The sequence below is a fragment of the Nycticebus coucang genome, chromosome 7 (genome assembly GCF_027406575.1).
Source record: "Nycticebus coucang isolate mNycCou1 chromosome 7, mNycCou1.pri, whole genome shotgun sequence".
Taxonomy (NCBI): Eukaryota; Metazoa; Chordata; class Mammalia; order Primates; family Lorisidae; genus Nycticebus; species Nycticebus coucang.
The window spans coordinates 98,147,116-98,166,832 of NC_069786.1; the positions used below are offsets into that span (position 1 = coordinate 98,147,116).

Consider the following 19,717-nt stretch of genomic DNA (forward strand, 5'->3'; position numbering starts at 1 on the left):
TTTCTTTTTATTTATTTATATTTTTTGAGACAGTCTCACTTTGTTCCCCTCAGTAGCATGCCATAGTGTCACAGTTGACAGCAATCTCAAACTCTTGGGCTTAAGTGATTCTCTTGTCTCAAAAAACCAAAACAACAAAAGACAAATATTTGGAAAAGTTTTAGGAATACCCAAATCTAACCAAGGTGATCTAGTCAGCGAGTAGAATGTGGATCTAAGTAAGGTGATCAAGGCAGTAAGGGGATTATGTGGTTCTTTTTTTTTTTTTTTTTGAGACAAGAGTCTCACTCTTGCCCTGGGTAGAATGCTGTGGCAACATCATAGCTCACAGCAATCTCAATCTCTTGGGCTCAAGCAAATCTCTTGCCTCAGCCTCCCAAGTAGCTGGGACTATTCTATGCCCAGCTAGGAATATGGTTCTTTTTTTTATTATTATTTATAATCTTATTTTTATTTATTTATTTATTTATTTTTTGAGACAGTCTCAAACTATTGCCCTGGGCAGAGTGCCGTAGCATCACAGCTCACAGCAACCTCCAACTCCTAGGCTCAAGCAATTCTCCTGCCTCTGCCTCCCAAGTGGCTGGGACTACAGGCGCTTGCCATAATGCCCGGCTATTTTTTGGTTGCAGGCATCATTGTTTGGCAGGTCAGGGCTGGATTTGAACCTGCTAGTTCAGGTGTATGTGGCTGGTGCCCTAGCCACTTGAGCCACAGGCGCTGAGCCATGGAATATGATTCTTGATGTAATCAATGGCAGAGTCTCCTAAATGGCTTGATTAGATGAGATCCCTATGGTGGATATGAATATTTAGGAGAGCAGTTTCCATTTACTGACTACATGCTAGAAGCTTTACACACATTATTTCTTTCTTTTTTTTTTTTTTTTGTAGAGACAGAGTCTCACTGTACCGCCCTCGGGTAGAGTGCCGTGGTGTCACATGGCTCACAGCAACCTCCAGCTCCTGGGCCCACGCGATTCTCTTGCCTCAGCCTCCCGAGTAGCTGGGACTACAGGCGCCCGCCACAACGCCCGGCTATACACACATTATTTCATTTAAGCCTCACAATAGTCTTATAAGGGAATATTATTTGTGGGTGAGAATATTAATGAGAGATTAACTTGCTTAAAGTCACACAGCAGGGAGCACAGCTGTGATTATAACATAGTCCAGGACTGCACAACTGTTGCTCTTAACCAAGTCACTGCATTTTTCAAATGGATCTTCTGTAGAGCTCTATTGTTCAATATTTTAAAAGACATGATTTTTAAAAATATACACGAGCAAATCAGTTGGGAAATGTTGTGTGATTACTTAGAGATTACTTAGAGCACTTCTTAGAAACTTTACTACAAATCTAAAGACCAGAGAAAATAGTGAATGGAATGGCTGGCCTTTCTAGATAATCTCTCTACCCTGTCTCTCCTTTTTCTAACTGTATACAGCAAATAATTAATAGAAAATAATACTTCCAGGATATGGACTATATATGGTAAGAGTATGTAATTAGGGTACTCAAAAATGTCAGGACTTAATTGAGGCTCAGCATATAAAAATAAAAGTTTATATGTAACAAAAATTAAAAAGACATTTTTAAGATTTAAAAAATACATTGGATAGTAGTTGGTGTAAGAATATGCTCTAAGAATGGGGATAAAAACTGTTGGGCTGCCTCCCCTCCATACCAACATTTCATCACAGATCTTAGCTGTAAACAAGCAGAAAAATGATGCAATCTCTGACATAATTAAAACTGGGTAAACCACAATAGGTGTGTCCTGGCAAATAGTTTGTCAAGTATTTGTCCAGGTCTATTATAGTTACTGAGCAAATGGATTGGCATGAATAGTTATGTCCTTAATGTGCACATCATTAAGAGGTCGATAGGTCTTCTCATTTATTGGTAACTTCTCCAATTCATCTAGAGTTTCCAGACCATCTATTACCCTGAAAAAAAAAAAAACAATAAAATGCGTGAAAATCTGCTCAGAATGAAACACGATATCCACATTTTTATAGCAATTATAATCTCCTTAAAAGAAAAGGATCATGTCTTACAGTTCCTTGAATTCTTTAGTTGAATGTGTAAGAAAATGCTGACTTAGAAAATTTTGTTATATGCCATAAATATGGATCACAATTCAGAAATACAACTTTTTTTTTTTTGAGACAGGGTCTCACTATGTTGCCCTGGGTAGAGTGCTGTTGCATCACAGCTCACAGCAACCTTCAACTACTGGGCTTAGGCGATTCTCTTGCCTCAGCCTCCTGAGTAGCTGGGACTACAAGTGCCCACCACACCACCTGGTCATGTTTTGGTTGTAGTTGTCATTGTTGTTTGGCAGGCCCAGGCTGGATTCTAACCCACCAGCTCCAGTGTATGTGACTGGCACCTTAGCCGCTGAGCTGTAGGTGCAGAGCCCAGAAATAAAATTTTTCATGCCTTTAGTCAACAATACAAAGGGTAGGAATACTTCTATCAATTTACCTAATACTACATTCTATCTCACTCATACAGTCACACAGAAAAGGAAAACAAATTTGTTTATTTTATTTTATTTTTATTTTTATTTTTTAGAGACAGAGTCTCACTTTGTCACCCTCAGTAGAGTTCTGTGGCATCACAGCTCACAGCAACCTCCAACTCCTGGGCTTAGGCAATTCTCTTGCCTCAGCCTCCCGAGTAGTTGGGACTACAAATGTCCACAACAGCACCTGGCTATTTTTTTGTTGCAGTTTGGCTGGAGCTGGGTTTTAACCCACCACCCTTGTAGAAGCCCTACTCACTGAGCCACAGGCGCCACGCTTTTTTTTTTTGAGACAGAGTCTCACTTTGTCACCCTTGGAAGAGTACCGTGGCATCTTAACTCACAGCAACCTCAAACTCTTAGGCTCACGCAATCCTCTTGCCTCAGCCTCCCAAGTAGCTGGGACTATAGGCTGCCACAGCACCCGGCTATTTTTAGAGACGAAAAGTCTCTCTCTGGCTCAGGCTGGTCTTGAACCTGTGAGCTCAGGCAATTCACCCACCTCAGTCCCAGAGTGCTAGGATTACAGGCGTGAGCCACCACGCCTGGCCTTGAAATAAAATTGTTTTTATATACTCTCACAAAACTTCTGATACTAAATATGTGGGTTTTTCCAAATCTCTGGGCATCCTACAATTTAATTCTCACAATGTTCAGAACAAGCAAAGACCCCACAGGTTGCTCCCTACTTCGGATGCCAGTTCATATGAATTGTGGGGACCCATATCACCCCACTCTGTTCAATAATTTGCTGAAGTGGCTCTAAGAACTCAGGTAGCATTTTATTTATTATTATGGCTTATTATAAAGGATGCAACTCAGAGCTGGTAGAAGAGCTTCACAGGGCACGGCAGAGGAGAGAAACACAGAGCTTCCACACCTGCATGTGTTCACCAACCAAGAAGCTCTCCAGACTGAGGCTTTCAAGAAGGTTCCAGCACCTGGGACCTGTAATTACACCTGTGATCCCAGCACTTTGGGAGGCTAAGGTGGGTGGATTGCTTGAGCTCAGGAGCTCGAGACCAGCCTGAGCAAGAGAGAGACCCCATCTCTAAAAACAGCCAGGCGATGTGACGGGTACCTATAGTGCCAACTACTCGGGAGACTGAGGCAAGAGAATCGCTTGAGCCCAAGAGTTTGAGGTTGCTGTGAGTATGATACCATTCTACTCTACCAAGGGAAGCTAAAGATGGTTGTGAGAAAGACAGAGGTGCCTGAACTCACCATGTCAGTCCATCTTATTTAATCCACTATTATTCAGCTCTGTTAGTTGTTGTGAGATGCTATTCTTAATGAAAACAGATACATTATTGATTAGCATAACAATCCTGAAAAAACAATTTTTGGCCCCTCTTTTATAAAACAAGTAAAATGAGGCTCAGAGAGGTTACAACTTTCCCAAAGTCACAGTACACTTGCTGTTATATTGCTCTTATCAATGTCACTTATGCTACTATCATAGCTAAGCACATGCACTTCTTGCATTGAAGTGTCAAAGAAAACCATAACCAAAATACTCACTTTCCAAATACTGTGTATTTCATGTCCAAATGTGGCTGCTTGCCATAGGTGATGAAGAACTGAGATCCATTGGTGTTGGGGCCATTATTAGCCATAGATACAACACCTCTAACGTTGTGCTGAAAAAGACCAAAGTATAAAGTTCTGTTTTATTCAAATATTCCAAACATAGGATTAAAGCAACACATGTGCTTTAACAACCTTCTTAATATTTAAGGAACCAAGAAAACTTAACCACTTTCTCGGTATTAGACTAATCCAAATGTTCAGGTTCTGTATTATCCATATCCCTGAAAACTTGTATGTAAATTGTTTACATAACAAATCCTAATGCTCAATTAATGTCATTCACTTTGAAGAAGTATAGCCACAAACACTTTTAGCAATAGCAATGTACTAATATAAGAAGAACAATCCTTACATTTATATTAAGGGATGGTGTGATGGAATGAACGATTAGGCAGATTTTTTCTTTTTTGAGACAGAGTCTCATTATGTCACCCTTGGTAGAGTGCTGTGGCATCACAGCTCACAGCAACCTCAAACTCTTGGGCTCAAGTGATATTCTTGCCTCAGCCTTCCAAGTAACTGGGACTACAGGTGCCCACCACAAAGCCTGGCTATTTTTTGTTGCAGTTGTCATTGTTGTTTAGCTGGCCGGGGCCAGGTTCAAACCCACCATCTTTGGTGTATGTGGCTGGTGCCGTAACCACTGTGTTACGGACACCGAGCCTCTTGTTAGTTTCTTATCTATAAAATAAAGGAAGCTGGACTAGTTCAGGTGTCTATTCATAGTTCACATGCTCATAAGGGTCATGCAGATAAAGCAGATAAAGTGAGAGAGTGGAATGTGAACATTAGGGAGAGATGGAGCCTGGCAAAACTAATCATGGTCTTTTTGCTAATGGCATTAAAAGTTTTTTTTGGTTTGTTTTTTAACTGTTAGCCAATGATTCAACTGAGAATGCATCTGTGGGTCTTCCACCCATGGGCAGTTAGTTCATAACTCCAGAACTGAATGATCTAAGGAAGAGCTCATTGAGCTGTAATAACATAATACTATTTGTGTATAGGAATTAAGGGCATGTGTATAGGAATTAAGAGGGCCTTACTGATAAAACTAAAGACATGAGCACGTATGTGTTATAGCAAGTTACCCAAATATAAAATACACTTCAAATAATTCCACTGATTACTCTAGCTTTAGCAGGTGACACTAATTCAACATGGCATGGAGATGTAGCTACATAAAAAAATTAATGCTGTTTCCCTAAAGGTACATTTTTAAATTAATAAAATAAATATCCATTAACATATCTCCCAGTTTTCAGAGTTAAATTTACCAATTTGTTGCAAATGCCTATGAGCTCCTCTGCATTACCTCAACCTTTCCAAGAGGTTGCAAGAGATTATTAAGACGTAACCACTATTTCTTCTTCTTCTTCTTTTTTTGAGACAGTTTTATTTTGTCACCTTTGGTAGAGTGCTATGATGTCACAGCTCACAGCAACTTCAAACTCTTGGGCTTAAGTGATTCTCTTGCCTAAGCCTCCCAAGTAGCACAGGCACCCACCACAACAGCCAGCTACTTTTGGTTGCAGTTGTCATTGTTGTATAGCTGGCTGGGGCTGGGTTTGAACCACCAGCCTGGGTGTATGTGCTGGCAATGTAACCACTGTGCTAAAGGAGCCAAGCCTCTCCTATAACCACTATTTTGATGCGCTTATATATGCCAAAACAATACATTGTTTCCTTTTCCTTCTGAACTCTGTAAAATGACATTACACAACATTAGTCTTCTGGGAAATGCTTTTTACACTTCACATTGCTATAGTTTCTTTTCTTATTTTTATACACTTCACATTGCTACAGTTTCTTTTCTTTTCGAGACAGAGTTTCACTTTGTTGCCCTCTGTAGAGTGCCTTGGGATTACAGCTCACACCACCTCAAATTCTTGGGCTTAAGCACCGATTTTTGCCTCAGCCTCCCAAGTAGCTGGGACTACAGGCACTTACAGCCCGGCTATTTTTTAGAGATGGGGTCTCACTATAGCACAGGCTGGTCTTGAAATCCTGAGTTTAGGCAATCCACCTGCCTCGACCTCCCAAGTGCTGGGATTTATAGGTGTGTGCCACTGCACCAGGCTGGCTAGTTTCCAAGATTCATATATATAAATGTAGCCATAGTTCATTGACTTTTTTTTTTTTTTTTACTATGAGATATTTCACTACTGAATATGTTAAAATTTATCCACGCTACAATCAATGGACATTTGGGTTGTTTGTAGATTTTTGTTATTGCACATGGTACATCAGGAACACTCCTGTATTTGTCTTTTGTGCTCACATACAAGTTTCTCTTGGGCAAACATTTCAGAATGGAATTACTGGGTTAGACTACGTGAACATTCAGTATACTTCCACAACGTTGTGTATTGTATAAAATAATGGTTCTTAACCCTGGTTGCAAAGGAATCACCAAGAAACCTTAAAATACAGTCAAGGTCCTAACCAGTTCTACTGATAACTGTTCACCTCTATTTTGTGGAGGTTAAGGCCCTAATCTTTTAGTTTTAAAATGTTTAAAAGGTGATTTTCTTGCAATCACTTGTTTTCAACGGGTATAGGGAAGCAGTCATTAATGTAGTAATTAATGCCTAGAAAATTTAGTTCCTAATTCAAATTATTCCTAGTCTCATCATCCAGAGATACACACAACAACGAATTTTTTTTCAGAATTTTTGTGGGCATATTTGAATGTAACTGAAATATAATACACTCAATGGCATATTCTGATTGAGTATTACCTTTCTACTAATTACAAAGTTATCATTGTATGCAGATATAAAGTTTGAAAGACCACTTTTTTCTTTTTTTTTTTTTTAGAGACAGGGTCTCACTCTATTGCTCTCAGTAGAGGGCCACGGTGTCACAACTCACAGCAACCTCCAACTCCTGGCTTAGGCAATTCTCTTGCCTCAGACTCCAGAGTAGCTGGGACTACAAGCGCCCGTCACAATGCCCACCTATTTTTTTATTGCAGTTTGGCAGGGGCCAGGTTCGAACCCGCCACCCTTGGTATATGGGGCCAGCGCCCTACCCACTGAACCACAGGTGCTGCCCAGTCATGGCCTATTTTTAATTTTAGAAAATAACTCTTTAAAAAGTTTGAAAAGGGGCGGCGCCTGTGGCTCAAGGAGTAGGGCGCCGGTCCCATATGCCAGAGGTGGCGGGTTCAAACCTAGCCCCGGCCAAAAAACAAAACACACACACAAAAAAAAGTTTGAAAAGGGCGGCGCCTGTGGCTAGGTCTGTAGGGTGCCAGCCCCATATACCGAGGGTGGCGGGTTCAAACCCAGCCCCGGCTGAACTGCAACCAAAAAATAGCTGGGCGTTGTGGCGGGCGTCTGTAGTCCCAGCTACTCGGGAGGCTGAGGCAAAAGAATCTCTTAAGCCCAGGACTTGGAGGTTGCTGTGAGCTGTGTGATGCCATGGCACTCTACCGAGGGCCATAAAGTGAGACTCTGTCTCTACAAAAAAAAAAAAAAAAAAAAAAAAGTTTGAAAAGACAGAAAAATATAACAAAAAAATTAAAAATCTCTACTTTTACCACGGTGCAGATCTATTTATACACATACCTCTTTGACCTAGCTGAGATCTACCACAAGTATTAAGTCAATACAGAAATTCCAACTATCTAACGGAAAATAATGCCCTGACTTCACCACTATGCAATGAATCAATGTAATAAAACTGCACTTGTACCTGATGTATACTAATAAAAGATAAGTGGGGGAGGCAGCACTCGTAGCTCAGTGGGTAGGGCGCTGGCCACATTCATGGAGGCTGGTGGGTTTGACCCGGGCCTAGGCCTGCTAAACAATGACAACTGCAACAAAAAAAATAGCTGGGTGTTGTGGTGGGTGCCTGTAGTCCCAGCTACTTGGAGTTTGAGGTTGCTATGAGCTGTGACACCACAGTACTTTACCGAGGGTGACATACTGAGACTCTGTCTCAGAAAAAAAAAAAAAAGTGGGGGAAAAAAGGGAAAAGGATGAAAGTTGGGGATTGATTATGGGCAATATTGCAACCAGGAGGTTTGATGGTCTTTCCTCCCACTCTCAAAAAAGGCCACTGAGGGTGGCACCTGTGGCTCAGTGAGTAGGGCACCAGCCCCATATACTGAGGGTGGCGGGTTCAAACCTGGCCCTGGCCAAACTGCAACAAAAAAATAGCCAGGCATTGTGGTGGGCGCCTGTAGTCCCAGCTACTCAGGAGGCTGAAGCAAGAGAATTGCCTAAGCCCAAGAGCTGGAGGTTGCTGTGAGCTGTGATGCTATAGCACTCTACTGAGGGCGACAAAGTGAGACTGTGTCTCAAAAAAAAAAAAAAAAAGCCACTGATTCATGTCATTCAGCATGAATTTTATAGTGAGATATTAAGTTCTTTCAGTATATTACTAGTCGAATACTTCAGATTGGGCTCAAAGATGAGCTCGGTTACTGTCAAGATCTATGAGATGGTGAGATTCCAGGATACATGTCAGGCCAAAACTGCCAATGATATTTTCCTTCTTCCTGAGATCATTTAATAAGTATGCAAAACTACAAAGAAGTATACTAATTTAGTAATAATGTTTACTTGTATTACTGTAACACATGTATCAAGTTTCTCAGTGTAACTAGGCATGAGAAAATAGATTATTTGAAACACTGGGATATACCTTAAGATATTCACTATATTCATCCTCAAACTTCTTGCCCCAGATACTGCTACCTCCTCTTCCAGTACCTATATTACAAAACAAGCAAATCAAAAATTACCTAAAGTTGAAAAGGGTTCATTTCCTAAAACTTAAGGCTACATTATAGTGTAACTCTTTTAAGTACAAATAAAATTTGATATGGCTTTTCTGACGAAAAACACCAAATGGCGGATGACGCCAGTGCAGCGGGAGGGCCTGGAGGCCCTGGGGGCCCTGGAATGGGAGACCGTGGTGATTTCCGTGGAGGCTTCGGCAGCGGCATCCGTGGCTGGGGTCGCGGCCGGGGTCGGGGCCGGGGCCGAGGCCGCGGAGCTCGCGGAGGCAAGGCCGAGGACAAAGAGTGGATGCCCGTCACCAAGCTGAGCCGCCTGGTCAAGGACATGAAGATCAAATCCCTGGAGGAGATATATCTTTTCTCTCTGCCCATTAAGGAATCTGAGATCATTGATTTTTTCTTGGGGGCATCTCTCAAGGATGAAGTTCTGAAGATTATGCCAGTGCAAAAACAGACCCGCGCTGGTCAGCGGACCAGGTTCAAGGCGTTTGTTGCTATTGGGGACTACAATGGTCACGTTGGTCTGGGTGTTAAGTGTTCCAAGGAAGTAGCCACTGCCATCCGAGGTGCCATCATCCTGGCCAAGCTCTCTATTGTCCCAGTGCGGAGAGGCTACTGGGGGAATAAGATTGGCAAGCCTCACACTGTTCCTTGCAAGGTGACAGGCCGCTGTGGCTCTGTGCTGGTACGTCTCATCCCTGCTCCTAGAGGAACTGGCATTGTCTCAGTGCCTGTGCCTAAGAAGCTGCTAATGATGGCTGGGATTGATGACTGCTACACTTCAGCCAGGGGCTGCACTGCCACCCTGGGCAACTTTGCCAAGGCCACTTTTGATGCCATTTCCAAGACCTACAGCTATCTCACTCCTGATCTCTGGAAAGAGACAGTGTTCACCAAGTCTCCTTACCAAGAATTCACTGACCATCTTGTCAAGACCCATACCAGAGTCTCTGTGCAGAGGACCCAGGCTCCAGCTGTGGCTACAACATAGGGTTTTTATGCAATAATAAAGTGAATTGAGTCTGTTAAAAAAAAAAAAAAAAATTTGATATGGCCTCTTGTACTTTCCCAAATTTAACTTTACAGAAATAAAGAATAAAATACCTAAAAAACAGATAGCTTGGCAGTGCCTGTAGTTCAGTGGGTAGGGTGCCGGCCACATACACCAAGGCTGGTGGGTTCAAATCCGGCCTGGGCCAGCTAAAGCAACAATGACAATTGCAACAGAAAAATAGCCAGGCGATGTGGTGGGTGCCTGTAGTCCCAGCTACTTGGGAGGCTGAGGCAAGAGAATTGCTTAAGCCCAGGAGTTGGAGGTTGCTGTGAGCTGTGAAGCCACGGCACTCTTCTGAGGGCAACAAGGTGAGACAGTCTCAAACAACAAACAAACAAAAAAAAACCCCAACTAAAATACAAAACAAAACAAAAACAGACAGCTTTGGGCCAGGAGTTGAAGGCTAGCCTGAGCAAGAGCAAGACATCATCTCTACAAAAAATAGGAAAATTTAGCTGGGCAGGTGTGGCACATGCTTGTAGTCTCAAACTACTCAAGAGACTGAGGCAGGACACTCATTTAAATCCAGGAGCTCAAGGTTACTGTGAGCTATGATGATCCCACTGCATTCTAGCCCAGGCTACAGAGTGAGACTCAGTCTTAAAAAAAAAAAATCTTGCTATGGTAAGGTGGCTCAGTTATAAAAAGTCCACATGCTGGGCAGTGCCTGTGGCTCAGTGAGTAGGGTGCTAGCCCCATATACCGAGGGTGGCAGGTTTGAACCCAGCCCCGGCCAAACTGCAATAAAAAATAGCCAGACGTTGTGGCAGGTGCCTGTAGTCCCAGCTACTTGGAAGGCTGAGGCAAGAGAATTGCCTAAGCCCAGGAGCTGGAGGTTGCTGTGAGCTGTGATGCCACAGCACTCTACTGAGGGCCACAAAGTGAGACTCTGTCTCTTTAAAAACAAAAACAAGGGCGGCGCCTATGGCTCAGTCGGTAAGGCGCCGGCCCCATATACGGAGGGTGGCGGGTTCAAACCTGGCCCCAGCCAAACTGCAACCAAAAAATAGCCGGGCATTGTGGCGGGCGCCTGTAGTCCCAGCTACTTGGGAGGCTGAGGCAAGAGAATCGCTTAAGCCCAGGAGTTGGAGGTTGCTGTGAGCTGTGTGAGGCCACAGCACTCTACCGAGGGCCATGGAGTGAGACTCTGTCTCTGCAAAAAAAAAAAAAAAAAACTCCATGCTTTCCTTTTGTATGTTTCTTTTACTCTCTTCTTTAGACTATCTATCTAATTCCCTAGGTTTTAGTTAATGGAATAACTTACCTGTTGGATCTCCTGTTTGAACCATGAATCCTTTGATATTTCTATGAAATATACAGCCATTGTAGTAATTACTGGCACAAAGAGCCAAGAAATTCTGAAGAAAATAAAAACAATGATTGAAAAATGATATAGCAGAAATCCATTTAAGACAAAGAATCAATTATACTTACTGAATATAACTATAGCAGCATGTTTAAACCATGACTTTTAGGCACTTTTGAACAATGCTACTTCCCTGTCTAAAACCCTTCAATAGCTTCCTTTGCTGTTGGAATAAAACGCAAAATTTTCAGGAGGGCCTAATAAGCCCTGCAGGACTGGCTTCTCTCTACCCCTTCCCAGTTACTTACTACATCAACCCGATCAGCATGCTGACAATTTATCCACACAGGGCAGATTTCCCCACTCTGGGGCCTTTGTGTCTGTTATCTCTAGACCTACAATGTCCTCTCTGCACCTCTTCCCACCGAGATGACTTCATACCTCCTGCAATGAAAGCACTACCCTCTTGACTATACCTGCCCTCATCTTTTCCCTTTAAGTCTTTCCTTTCCCATTATTCTCTATCTCAACCCTTATTTCTCTCAAGGCATTATCACCTTTTAGAATTATTTAATTGTCCCACCCTATTTTCCCAGCTAGAATATTAGGTCCAGGAGGGTAAGAAACATCTGCTATTAATCACTGTAACCCCAGACCTTGGCAAGACAACTTTTCACAATTCAAACATGAATGTATGAATGAACACATACATGCAGCTGACTCTTTTTCCTTCTATCCTTATCATTTAAACTGGTGAAATAATGGATAGGACAGTTCATGAATATCCTGATGATTGTGTTTCTGAGGAAAAATGAGCCGAAACAGAAAGATGGTGGCCATTCTACGGTTACAGAAAAATTATCCACCTTCTCTTTGATCCATCTTTGACATCAGTGGGAAATCAGGCCAGAAAACTTATGGCTAGTTTTTCCTTACAGTGCTTTTACAGAAGCTTTTGTTGTTGTTCAGGTTAGATACTTTGATTTCCAAATGGTTATCCTGTTGCTTTAGCTGATATTTAATGTGTAAATAATGGTACTCACCTCACATGTCTTGGGTGTTCTCTCACAGAAGATTTCTATTTTAATATCACCTACATCTGTATGCAATGTCACAGACTATAAGGAAGAAAGAATGTGAGAACAAATGAAATTTCTTCAGGTGACTTTACGCACTGTATTATTTCCCTAAATGTTCAAGATGATAATGTGAATTAAAAAGAGACAGTAAGAGGCCAAGGCAGGTGGATTGCTTTGAGCTTAGGAGTTTGAGACCAGCCTGAACAAGAGCGAGACCTAAAGATAGCTGGGCTTTGTAACAGGTGCCCGTAGTATCAGCTACTCCATAGGCTGAGCCAAGAGGATCGCTTGAGCCCAAGAGTTTGAGATTGTTGTGAGATACGATACCATGACACTCTCCCCAGGCAGGGCAACAGTGAGACTCTGTCTCAAAAAAAAAAAAATGTGAGGGCGGCGCCTGTGGCTCAGTGAGCAGGGTGCCGGCCCCATATACCGAGGGTGGCGGGTTCAAACCCGGCCCCGGCCAAACTGCAACAAAAAAATAGCCGGGCATTGTGGCGTGCGCCTGTAGTCCCAGCTACTCGGGAGGCTGAGGCAGGAGAATTGCCTAAGCCCAGGAGCTGAAGGTTGCTGTGAGCTGTGTGATGCCACGGCACTCTACCGAGGGCGATAAAGTGAAACTCTGTCTCCCCCCCCCAAAAAAAAAAAAAAAATGTGTTATCTTGGTGCCTGTGGCTCAGGCCGCCAAGGTGCCAGCCACATACACCTGAGCTGGCGGGTTCAAATCCAGCCTGGGCCCGCCAAACAACAATGCCAGGCTGCAATCAAAAAATAGCCAGGCGTTGTTGTGGGCGCCTGTAGTCCCAGCTACTTGGGAGGCTGAGGCAAAAGAATTGCCTAGGCCCAAGAGTTGGAGGTTGCTGTGAGCTGTAACACCACAATACCCTACTGAGGGCAACATAATGAGACTCTCTCAAAAAACATAAATAAATAAAGTATTACACTTGTTTATTTTCTTTTCATCCAACTTCCCCTTTCCATCTCTAACTTGTCAACAATCTTTTCCCATAAAGATAAATTCTGTGCATTTTAATTGAAAACATTACAAATTTAAAAATAATTTTGCTTATTTCTGGTTTTCTTTTTTGTACAGACAGAGTCTCACTTTATGGCCCTCGGTAGAGTGCCGTGGCATCACACAGCTCACAGCAACCTCCAACTCCTGGGCTGAAGCGATTCTCTTGCCTCAGCCTCCTGACTAGCTGGGACTACAGGCGCCCGCCACAACGCCCAGCTATTTTTTGGTTTTGCAGTTCAGCTGGGGCCGGGTTTGAACCCGCCACCCTCAGTATATGGGGCTGGCGCCTTACCGACTGAGCCACAGGCGCCGCCCTTATTTCTGGTTTTTAATGAATCATTCAATATTGCATGCCTACAGCCTACATTTCTGTCTTGCCACTAAAATTTCCCATGTACATTTCCCTTGACTGAATTTCTAAAAAATTACTAACAATGTTTTATGAAATATTTCATAATAATTCTACAAAGCTTACCATTTTTCTTCTTGATGGCTTAAATATTCAGGAAGGATTATTTAATATCTCACTCTTAACCGGAGATGCTCAAAAATAAGTCTCTATGCCCAAAAGAAAAAAGAATTAAGATCACTTTTCTCTCGCCTTAACTCACATACACTGATCTTTACCTTATATTTGAAAGAAAACTCCTGAACTCGGCTCCCATAGCTCAGTGGTTAGGGAGCCAGCCACATACACTGGGGCTGGCAGTTTCGACCTGGCCTGGGCCTGCTAAACAATGACAACTACAACAAAAAAACTGCCCGCTGTTGTGGCAGGCACCTGTAGTCCCAGCTACTTGGGAGGCTGAGGCAAGAGAATTACTTAAGCCCAAGAGTTGGAGGTTGCTGTGAGCTGTGACCCCAGTGAGACTCTGTCTCAAAAAAAAAAATCCTTGAGAGGCATCACCCTAATAAAAATCCCCCTACATAAGTGATGAGAAACCCTACCGGACTCACATCCCCCAATTCCCCCTTCTCTTACTCTTCTTTGAGAGCCTCCTTGCAAGTCTTCCAACAAGCCAGGTATCTTCCCAGCTTAGGGAGCAGGCACTGGTTTTGCCCTTTTCCAGGAACACTTACACTCGACATCTGTTAATTTCCTTACCTGCAAGTCTCCTCTTAAGTTTCAAGTTTAATTTTTTGGGGGGAGAGGGGCAGAGTCTGTGTCATTGTCAGTAGAGTGCTGTACCATCACAGCTTACAGCAACCTCAAACTCTTGGGCTTCAGTGATTCTCTTGCCTCAGCCTCCCAAGTTGCTGGGACTACAGGCGCCCGCCACAATGCCCAGGTATTTTTTTGTTGCAGTTGTCATTGTTGTTTAGCAGGCCCAGGCCAGGTTCTAATCCGCCTGTCTCGGTGTATGTGGCCGCGCCATAGCCTACAGGCGCCAAGCGAAGTTTCAGGTTTAATTGCCTTGACAACCGTATTTAAAACTGTTTTAGGTGGGGTGGATGGCTCATGCCTGTAATCCCAGCACTTTGGAAGGCAAAGGCAAGAGGATTGCTTGACACCAGCAGTTCACTTTGAGCAAGAGCAAGATGCAAAAAATAGAAACATTACATGCAAGATACAAAAAATAGAAAAATTAGTCAGGCACAGTTGTGTGTACTTGCAGTCCTAGCTACTCTGGAAGGTGAGGCAGGAGGATCCCTTAAACCGGAATTTTGAGGTTGCAGTGAGCTATGATGACACCAATGCACTCTAGCCTAGGACAGAGCAAGACCCCTGTCGCAAAGCAAAACAAAACTTTTTTTTGTTTTGTTTTGTTTTTTTGTAGAGACAAGAGTCTCACTTTACTGCCCTCGGTAGAGTGCCGTGGCGTCACACGGCTCACAGCAACCTCCAGCTCTTGGGCTTATGTGATTCTCTTGCCTCAGCCTCCCGAGCAGCTGGGACTACAGGAGCCCACCACAACGCCCGGCTATTTTTTTGTTGCAGTTTGGCCGGGGCTGCGTTTGAACCCGCCACCCTCGGCATATGGGGCCGGCGCCCCACTCACTGAGCCACAGGCGCCGCCCAGCAAAACAAAACTTTTAACTCTAGGACCTGGCCTATTTCCTTTCCCTATAGCGCTTACCACTAAATACTATGAACTTTATTTACTCTGACGTTCCAACAATAGCCTTGCCGCCCCGAATGTCCACTCTGAGTATACTAAAAACTAAAAGTGCAACAAAGAAGTCAGCAAGCATCTGAGTTAATGAAAGAATGCATGATGTTAGTCCATACTTACTTATGCAGTATGGTTTGCACAGCCGTTGTTAAAACAGGAAAGATGCAACCACAGATGCCCACATAGGTCAACTGGTTCAAAATGGTGATTTTTTTTTTTGGACTAGCGGAAGTTGAGCGCGGGACTAACAGAGAATGGCCCGGTACCTTCTCACCTCCTTCCTCCTTTCTTCTTATCTCAAACCAAAACGGCTAGAACTGTCATTTATCCCCACCCACTTGAAATCTGACGGCGAAAAGGAGCTTTATTAACAACGACACTGGGACGAGAAGCATTACCCGAAACTACCTCTAAGGGTGCCCCATACTTCGCGGTAAAACGAACAGAACCACGTCCGCCCGGCTCCTTCCCCCAACCCAGAGCCGCCGCGCCCGGAGCTCCGGCGCAGGATCGGAAGTGACGCAGGAGCAAGTGGCGGGTCTGGTGAGTAGTGGGCGATTTAAACAGTCGCGTGGATAGTTGTGACGCTCGTGATAGGTGCTGATTAGGGCAATTTCTGACTGTTATGGTGGTGCTGCAGAGGACAAGGACAGATGAGATTGGGGCAGGAAACTGTCCTGCCTCACGAGAACCTAGGGCGCTTTGGGGGCGGGGGTCCTGCTGACTCAAGGACTTACTGTGTCACCTTCCTCTTCACTGTCATGGAAAAGGCCTGAAGTGGCTCTGAAATGAGGAATAGATAAAGTAACTTGGAGGGAGCACTTTGCAAATTGTAAATGTTACTGAACAATAGCAAACACGGGGGTTACTCTACCATAGTCATTTCCAGCTTTACAAATGTGTAAATCTCGCGACAGCGTGAACTGGGTACCATTTCCTTTCCTCAGAGGAAGAAACTGCAGAGTTTAAGTAGCTCACTGTTACAATCGCTACTGTGCCTCTGAGAGTCATTGTATCTTCAGCATTAGTGCTCTTACCCACAATGCTATGCACCTTTCGATTGTCTTTATTAACTTGGGAGCTGGCTAAATTTAGAAGAGTCTGGAGAGTGGAGTAGTATCAAGACCACTAGATAAGGGGTCCTCAAAATGCGGCCCGCGGGCCACATGAGGCGGCGTGATTGCATTTGTTCTCGTTTTGTTTTTTTTACTTCAAAATAAGATATGTGCAGTGTGCATAGGAATTTGTTCATAGTTTTTTCTTTTAAACTGTAGTCCGGCCCTCCAGCGGTCTGAGGGACAGTGAATTGGCCCCCTGTTTAAAAAGTTTGAGGACGTATGCACTAGATAGTTGAAGACCTCAAGTGGCTTTTGGAGGTCGCACATCTCATTAAATATTTTTGCGGTAGAAATGTTGAAAATAATTTGCTTTTGAAATAAGTGGGTTATGGATATTTCATTAAATTTACAATTGGTTAAGCTGGCTGTTAATTATGATACATAACCATGCATGAAATGTCTTTCTTCAAAAACCAAAATGTGGGTGTGAAGTTTAAGAATGAAGTTGACAATGTTATCCTTTGTAGATATTTGATTGAGCATTTACTAATTTTATGGTTTTCATATTTTACAGTCAACTATTCATTTATTTATTTATTTATGACAGTCTTTCTCTGTTGCCCAGGGCTGTGCCGTGGCCTCAGCTCAGCTCACAGCAACCTCAAAATTCTGGGTTGAATCGATCCTTCTGCCTCAGCCTCCCAACTAGCTGGGACTACAGGCTCTGACCCCAATGTCCAATTAATTTTTTTTATTTTTTGAGACAGAGCCTCAAGCTGTCGCCCTGGGTAGAGTGCTGTAGCATCACAGCTCACAGCAACCTCCAACTCCTGGGCTCAAGCAATTCTCCTGCCTCCGCCTCCCAAGTACCTGGGACTACAGGTGCCCAGCACAACGCCTGGCTATTTTTTGGTTGTAGTTGTCATTGTTACTTGTCAGGCCCAGGCTGGAGTCAAACCCTCCAGCTCAGGTGTATGTGGCTGGCGCCTTCGCTGCTTGAGCCACAGGCGCTGAGCCTAATTTTTTTATTTGTAGTAGAGACAGGTCTTGCTCTTGCTCAGGCTCATCATGAATTTCAGAGCTCAAGGGATCCTCCCACCTCAGCCTCCAGAGTGCTAGGATTAGAGGCATGAGCTACCATACCCAACCAGAGCCAACAATATTTTTCCAGCTCATCCACCTTCCCTATATTACCAAGCTTTCCAGTCTTGTGTTGGATGTAGAGACGTTTAGAAGGCTTATAGGCTGTGTGGGCTAAATGCTTGGCCTTTTGAAGATGTTGGTTGGTTCAGGAGCAGCAGCTTCTGCCTTGACCCTGCCCATTTGTAAAGTGACTTACCTATGTTTCCCTTAATTCTTGTTGTTGATAAAGCACTTGAAATTTTAAATTTTTCGATAAAGCATTTTTTAGTCCCATTATACGTCATGCCAACTCAATATTGTTGCAGTCACGAGAGGGAGACTGTCAGTCTCTGCAGCAAGCATTCAGTGCTGGCTTATGCTGGTGATACTGAGATTTATTAAAGGTAGTTCCTATCCTCCAGTAGCTTTACCATACTAAGGGAGACAGACCAACAGAACTATGTAACATGAGAATAATAGGGGGAGGGGAGGGCTAGAGAAAAACATCAAAAAGGACGATTTGTCAAGAAAAGCTTTATTTAGGAAGTCAAAGTGGGGTCTTGGGAAAAGGAATGGTAATATTATAGGGAGGATGGTGGTTGAAGCAAGCGTGGGGAGAATAAGAACAAAACTGTGGTGGTTATGTGGAGGAGATAAACATTTGTGTACTATGTACCAGGCTGTGCTAGGTGACATTAATTCATTTGCCCCCCTGGGTCACCTGTGAGGTAGGTTTTAGTGTCTCCAATCTGTAGGTGAGAAAACAGGCTCCAAGAGGGTAAATGACTTACTTAAGCTACAATGTGCTTGCAAGTGTCAGAGCCACTGTTTGAACCCAGATCTCTAATGGCAGCTCCTTTGCCCATATTCTTTGATGCCTCAAAGATCTGAGCATAAAGCGTCTGTGTGTACCATTTTCTGTGTTTTGACTTCAGACACCCAGGTTTACCTGATTTCTGAATGTTATCATCTTGTGTACGCCTGGGCCTGACGACAATCCGACTTGCAGATTCCTCTATCTGTACTTTTTCCCGTTCCTTCATGGACTTGAAGGCTCTCCTTTCCTCCTTGAATGACTTTGCATCCCTCTCATTTGCTGAGAGTTGGGACAATGTTGGATTACTGGTGGAACCAAGCCCACCACATACTGTAAAAACACTCTTCCTAACGAATGACTTGACTGAAGAAGTGATGAATGAGGCACTGCAAAAGAAGGCGGACCTCATTCTCTCCTACCATCCACCTATTTTCCGACCCATGAAGCGCATAACCTGGAAAACCTGGAAGGAGCGCCTTGTGATCCAAGCTCTAGAGAACAGAGTTGGTATCTACTCTCCTCACACAGCCTATGATGCCGCACCCCAAGGAGTCAACAACTGGTTGGCTAAAGGGCTTGGTGAGAAGCCTCTTTGTTCATAATCAACATTTTCCTATAAATCTGCAACTTTACAAGAATGGTTTTCTTGTAAAGTTTTAACTGCTTTAGGAGTGGGGAGGGGATTGTATTTTTTTTGTGTGTGTGTGTGTGTGTTTTGTTTTTTCTTTGGCTGGGGCTGGGTTTGAACCCACCACCTCCGGCATATGGGACCAGTGCCCTACTCCTTGAGCCACAGGCGCTGCCCTGTATTTTTATTTATTTATTTATTTTTGCCAGTTGAGTGCTATGGCATCATAGCTCACAGCAACCTCAAACTTTTGGGCTCAAGTGATCTTCTTGCCTCAGCCTCCTAAGTAGCTGGGACTACAGGCCCTCTCCACAATGTTTGGCTATTTTTTAGAGATGGGGTCTCACTCTTGCTCATGCTGGTCTCAAACCTGTGAGGTCAGGCATTCCACTTGCCTCAGCCTCCCAGAGTGCTGGGATTACAGGAGTGAGCAATGACACCCAGCCTTATTATTATATATTTAAAAATAATGTTGCTAGGTTGGGTGCGGTGGCTTGCAGCAACCTCAAACCCTTGGGCTCAAGTAACCTTCTGTCTCAAAAAAAAAAAAAAGAAAGAAAAGAAAAGAGAGAGAGAGAAGAAAGGAAAGAAAAAAAGAAAGAAGGGAGGGAGGGAGGAAAAAGACTGGGTGGTGGCTCACGCCTGTAATCC

General features: G+C 43.6%; 3 protein-coding genes across 6 annotated transcripts in view; 2 read left to right on the forward strand and 1 right to left on the reverse strand.

Annotated features, from left to right (window-relative positions):
- PPIL3 (peptidylprolyl isomerase like 3) lies at nucleotides 1–15,917 on the reverse strand. 3 transcript variants are annotated; one of them, XM_053596655.1, is made up of 7 exons: nucleotides 15,850–15,917; nucleotides 13,803–13,885; nucleotides 12,274–12,348; nucleotides 11,189–11,282; nucleotides 8,774–8,841; nucleotides 4,052–4,170; nucleotides 1–1,949 (listed from the first exon to the last, which is right to left on the reverse strand). In XM_053596655.1, exons 2-7 carry the CDS (start codon nucleotides 13,803–13,805, stop codon nucleotides 1,823–1,825), a joined length of 486 nt encoding a protein of 161 aa, XP_053452630.1. In that variant the 5' UTR covers nucleotides 13,806–13,885; nucleotides 15,850–15,917; the 3' UTR covers nucleotides 1–1,822. The 3 variants fall into 3 exon arrangements, with proteins under 3 accessions (XP_053452630.1, XP_053452629.1, XP_053452628.1); XM_053596654.1 differs by lacking the exon at nucleotides 15,850–15,917 and adding an exon at nucleotides 15,716–15,811; XM_053596653.1 differs by lacking the exon at nucleotides 15,850–15,917 and adding an exon at nucleotides 15,562–15,701.
- On the forward strand, nucleotides 8,961–9,867 carry LOC128589849 (40S ribosomal protein S2-like). Its single transcript, XM_053596652.1, has one exon. It carries the CDS (start codon nucleotides 8,980–8,982, stop codon nucleotides 9,859–9,861), a length of 882 nt encoding a protein of 293 aa, XP_053452627.1. The 5' UTR covers nucleotides 8,961–8,979; the 3' UTR covers nucleotides 9,862–9,867.
- Nucleotides 15,852–19,717, forward strand: part of NIF3L1 (NGG1 interacting factor 3 like 1) — a 20,954-nt gene continuing 17,088 nt past the window's right edge. Inside the window, exons 1-2 of one of the 2 annotated variants that reach the window (XM_053596650.1) lie at nucleotides 15,852–15,984; nucleotides 18,557–19,017. In XM_053596650.1, coding sequence (XP_053452625.1) covers nucleotides 18,582–19,017 — 436 coding nt within the window. In that variant the 5' untranslated portion in view covers nucleotides 15,852–15,984; nucleotides 18,557–18,581. Of the gene's footprint in view, nucleotides 15,985–17,397; nucleotides 19,018–19,717 lie in introns of those variants that run through there. The other variant, XM_053596651.1, reaches the window with a different exon arrangement.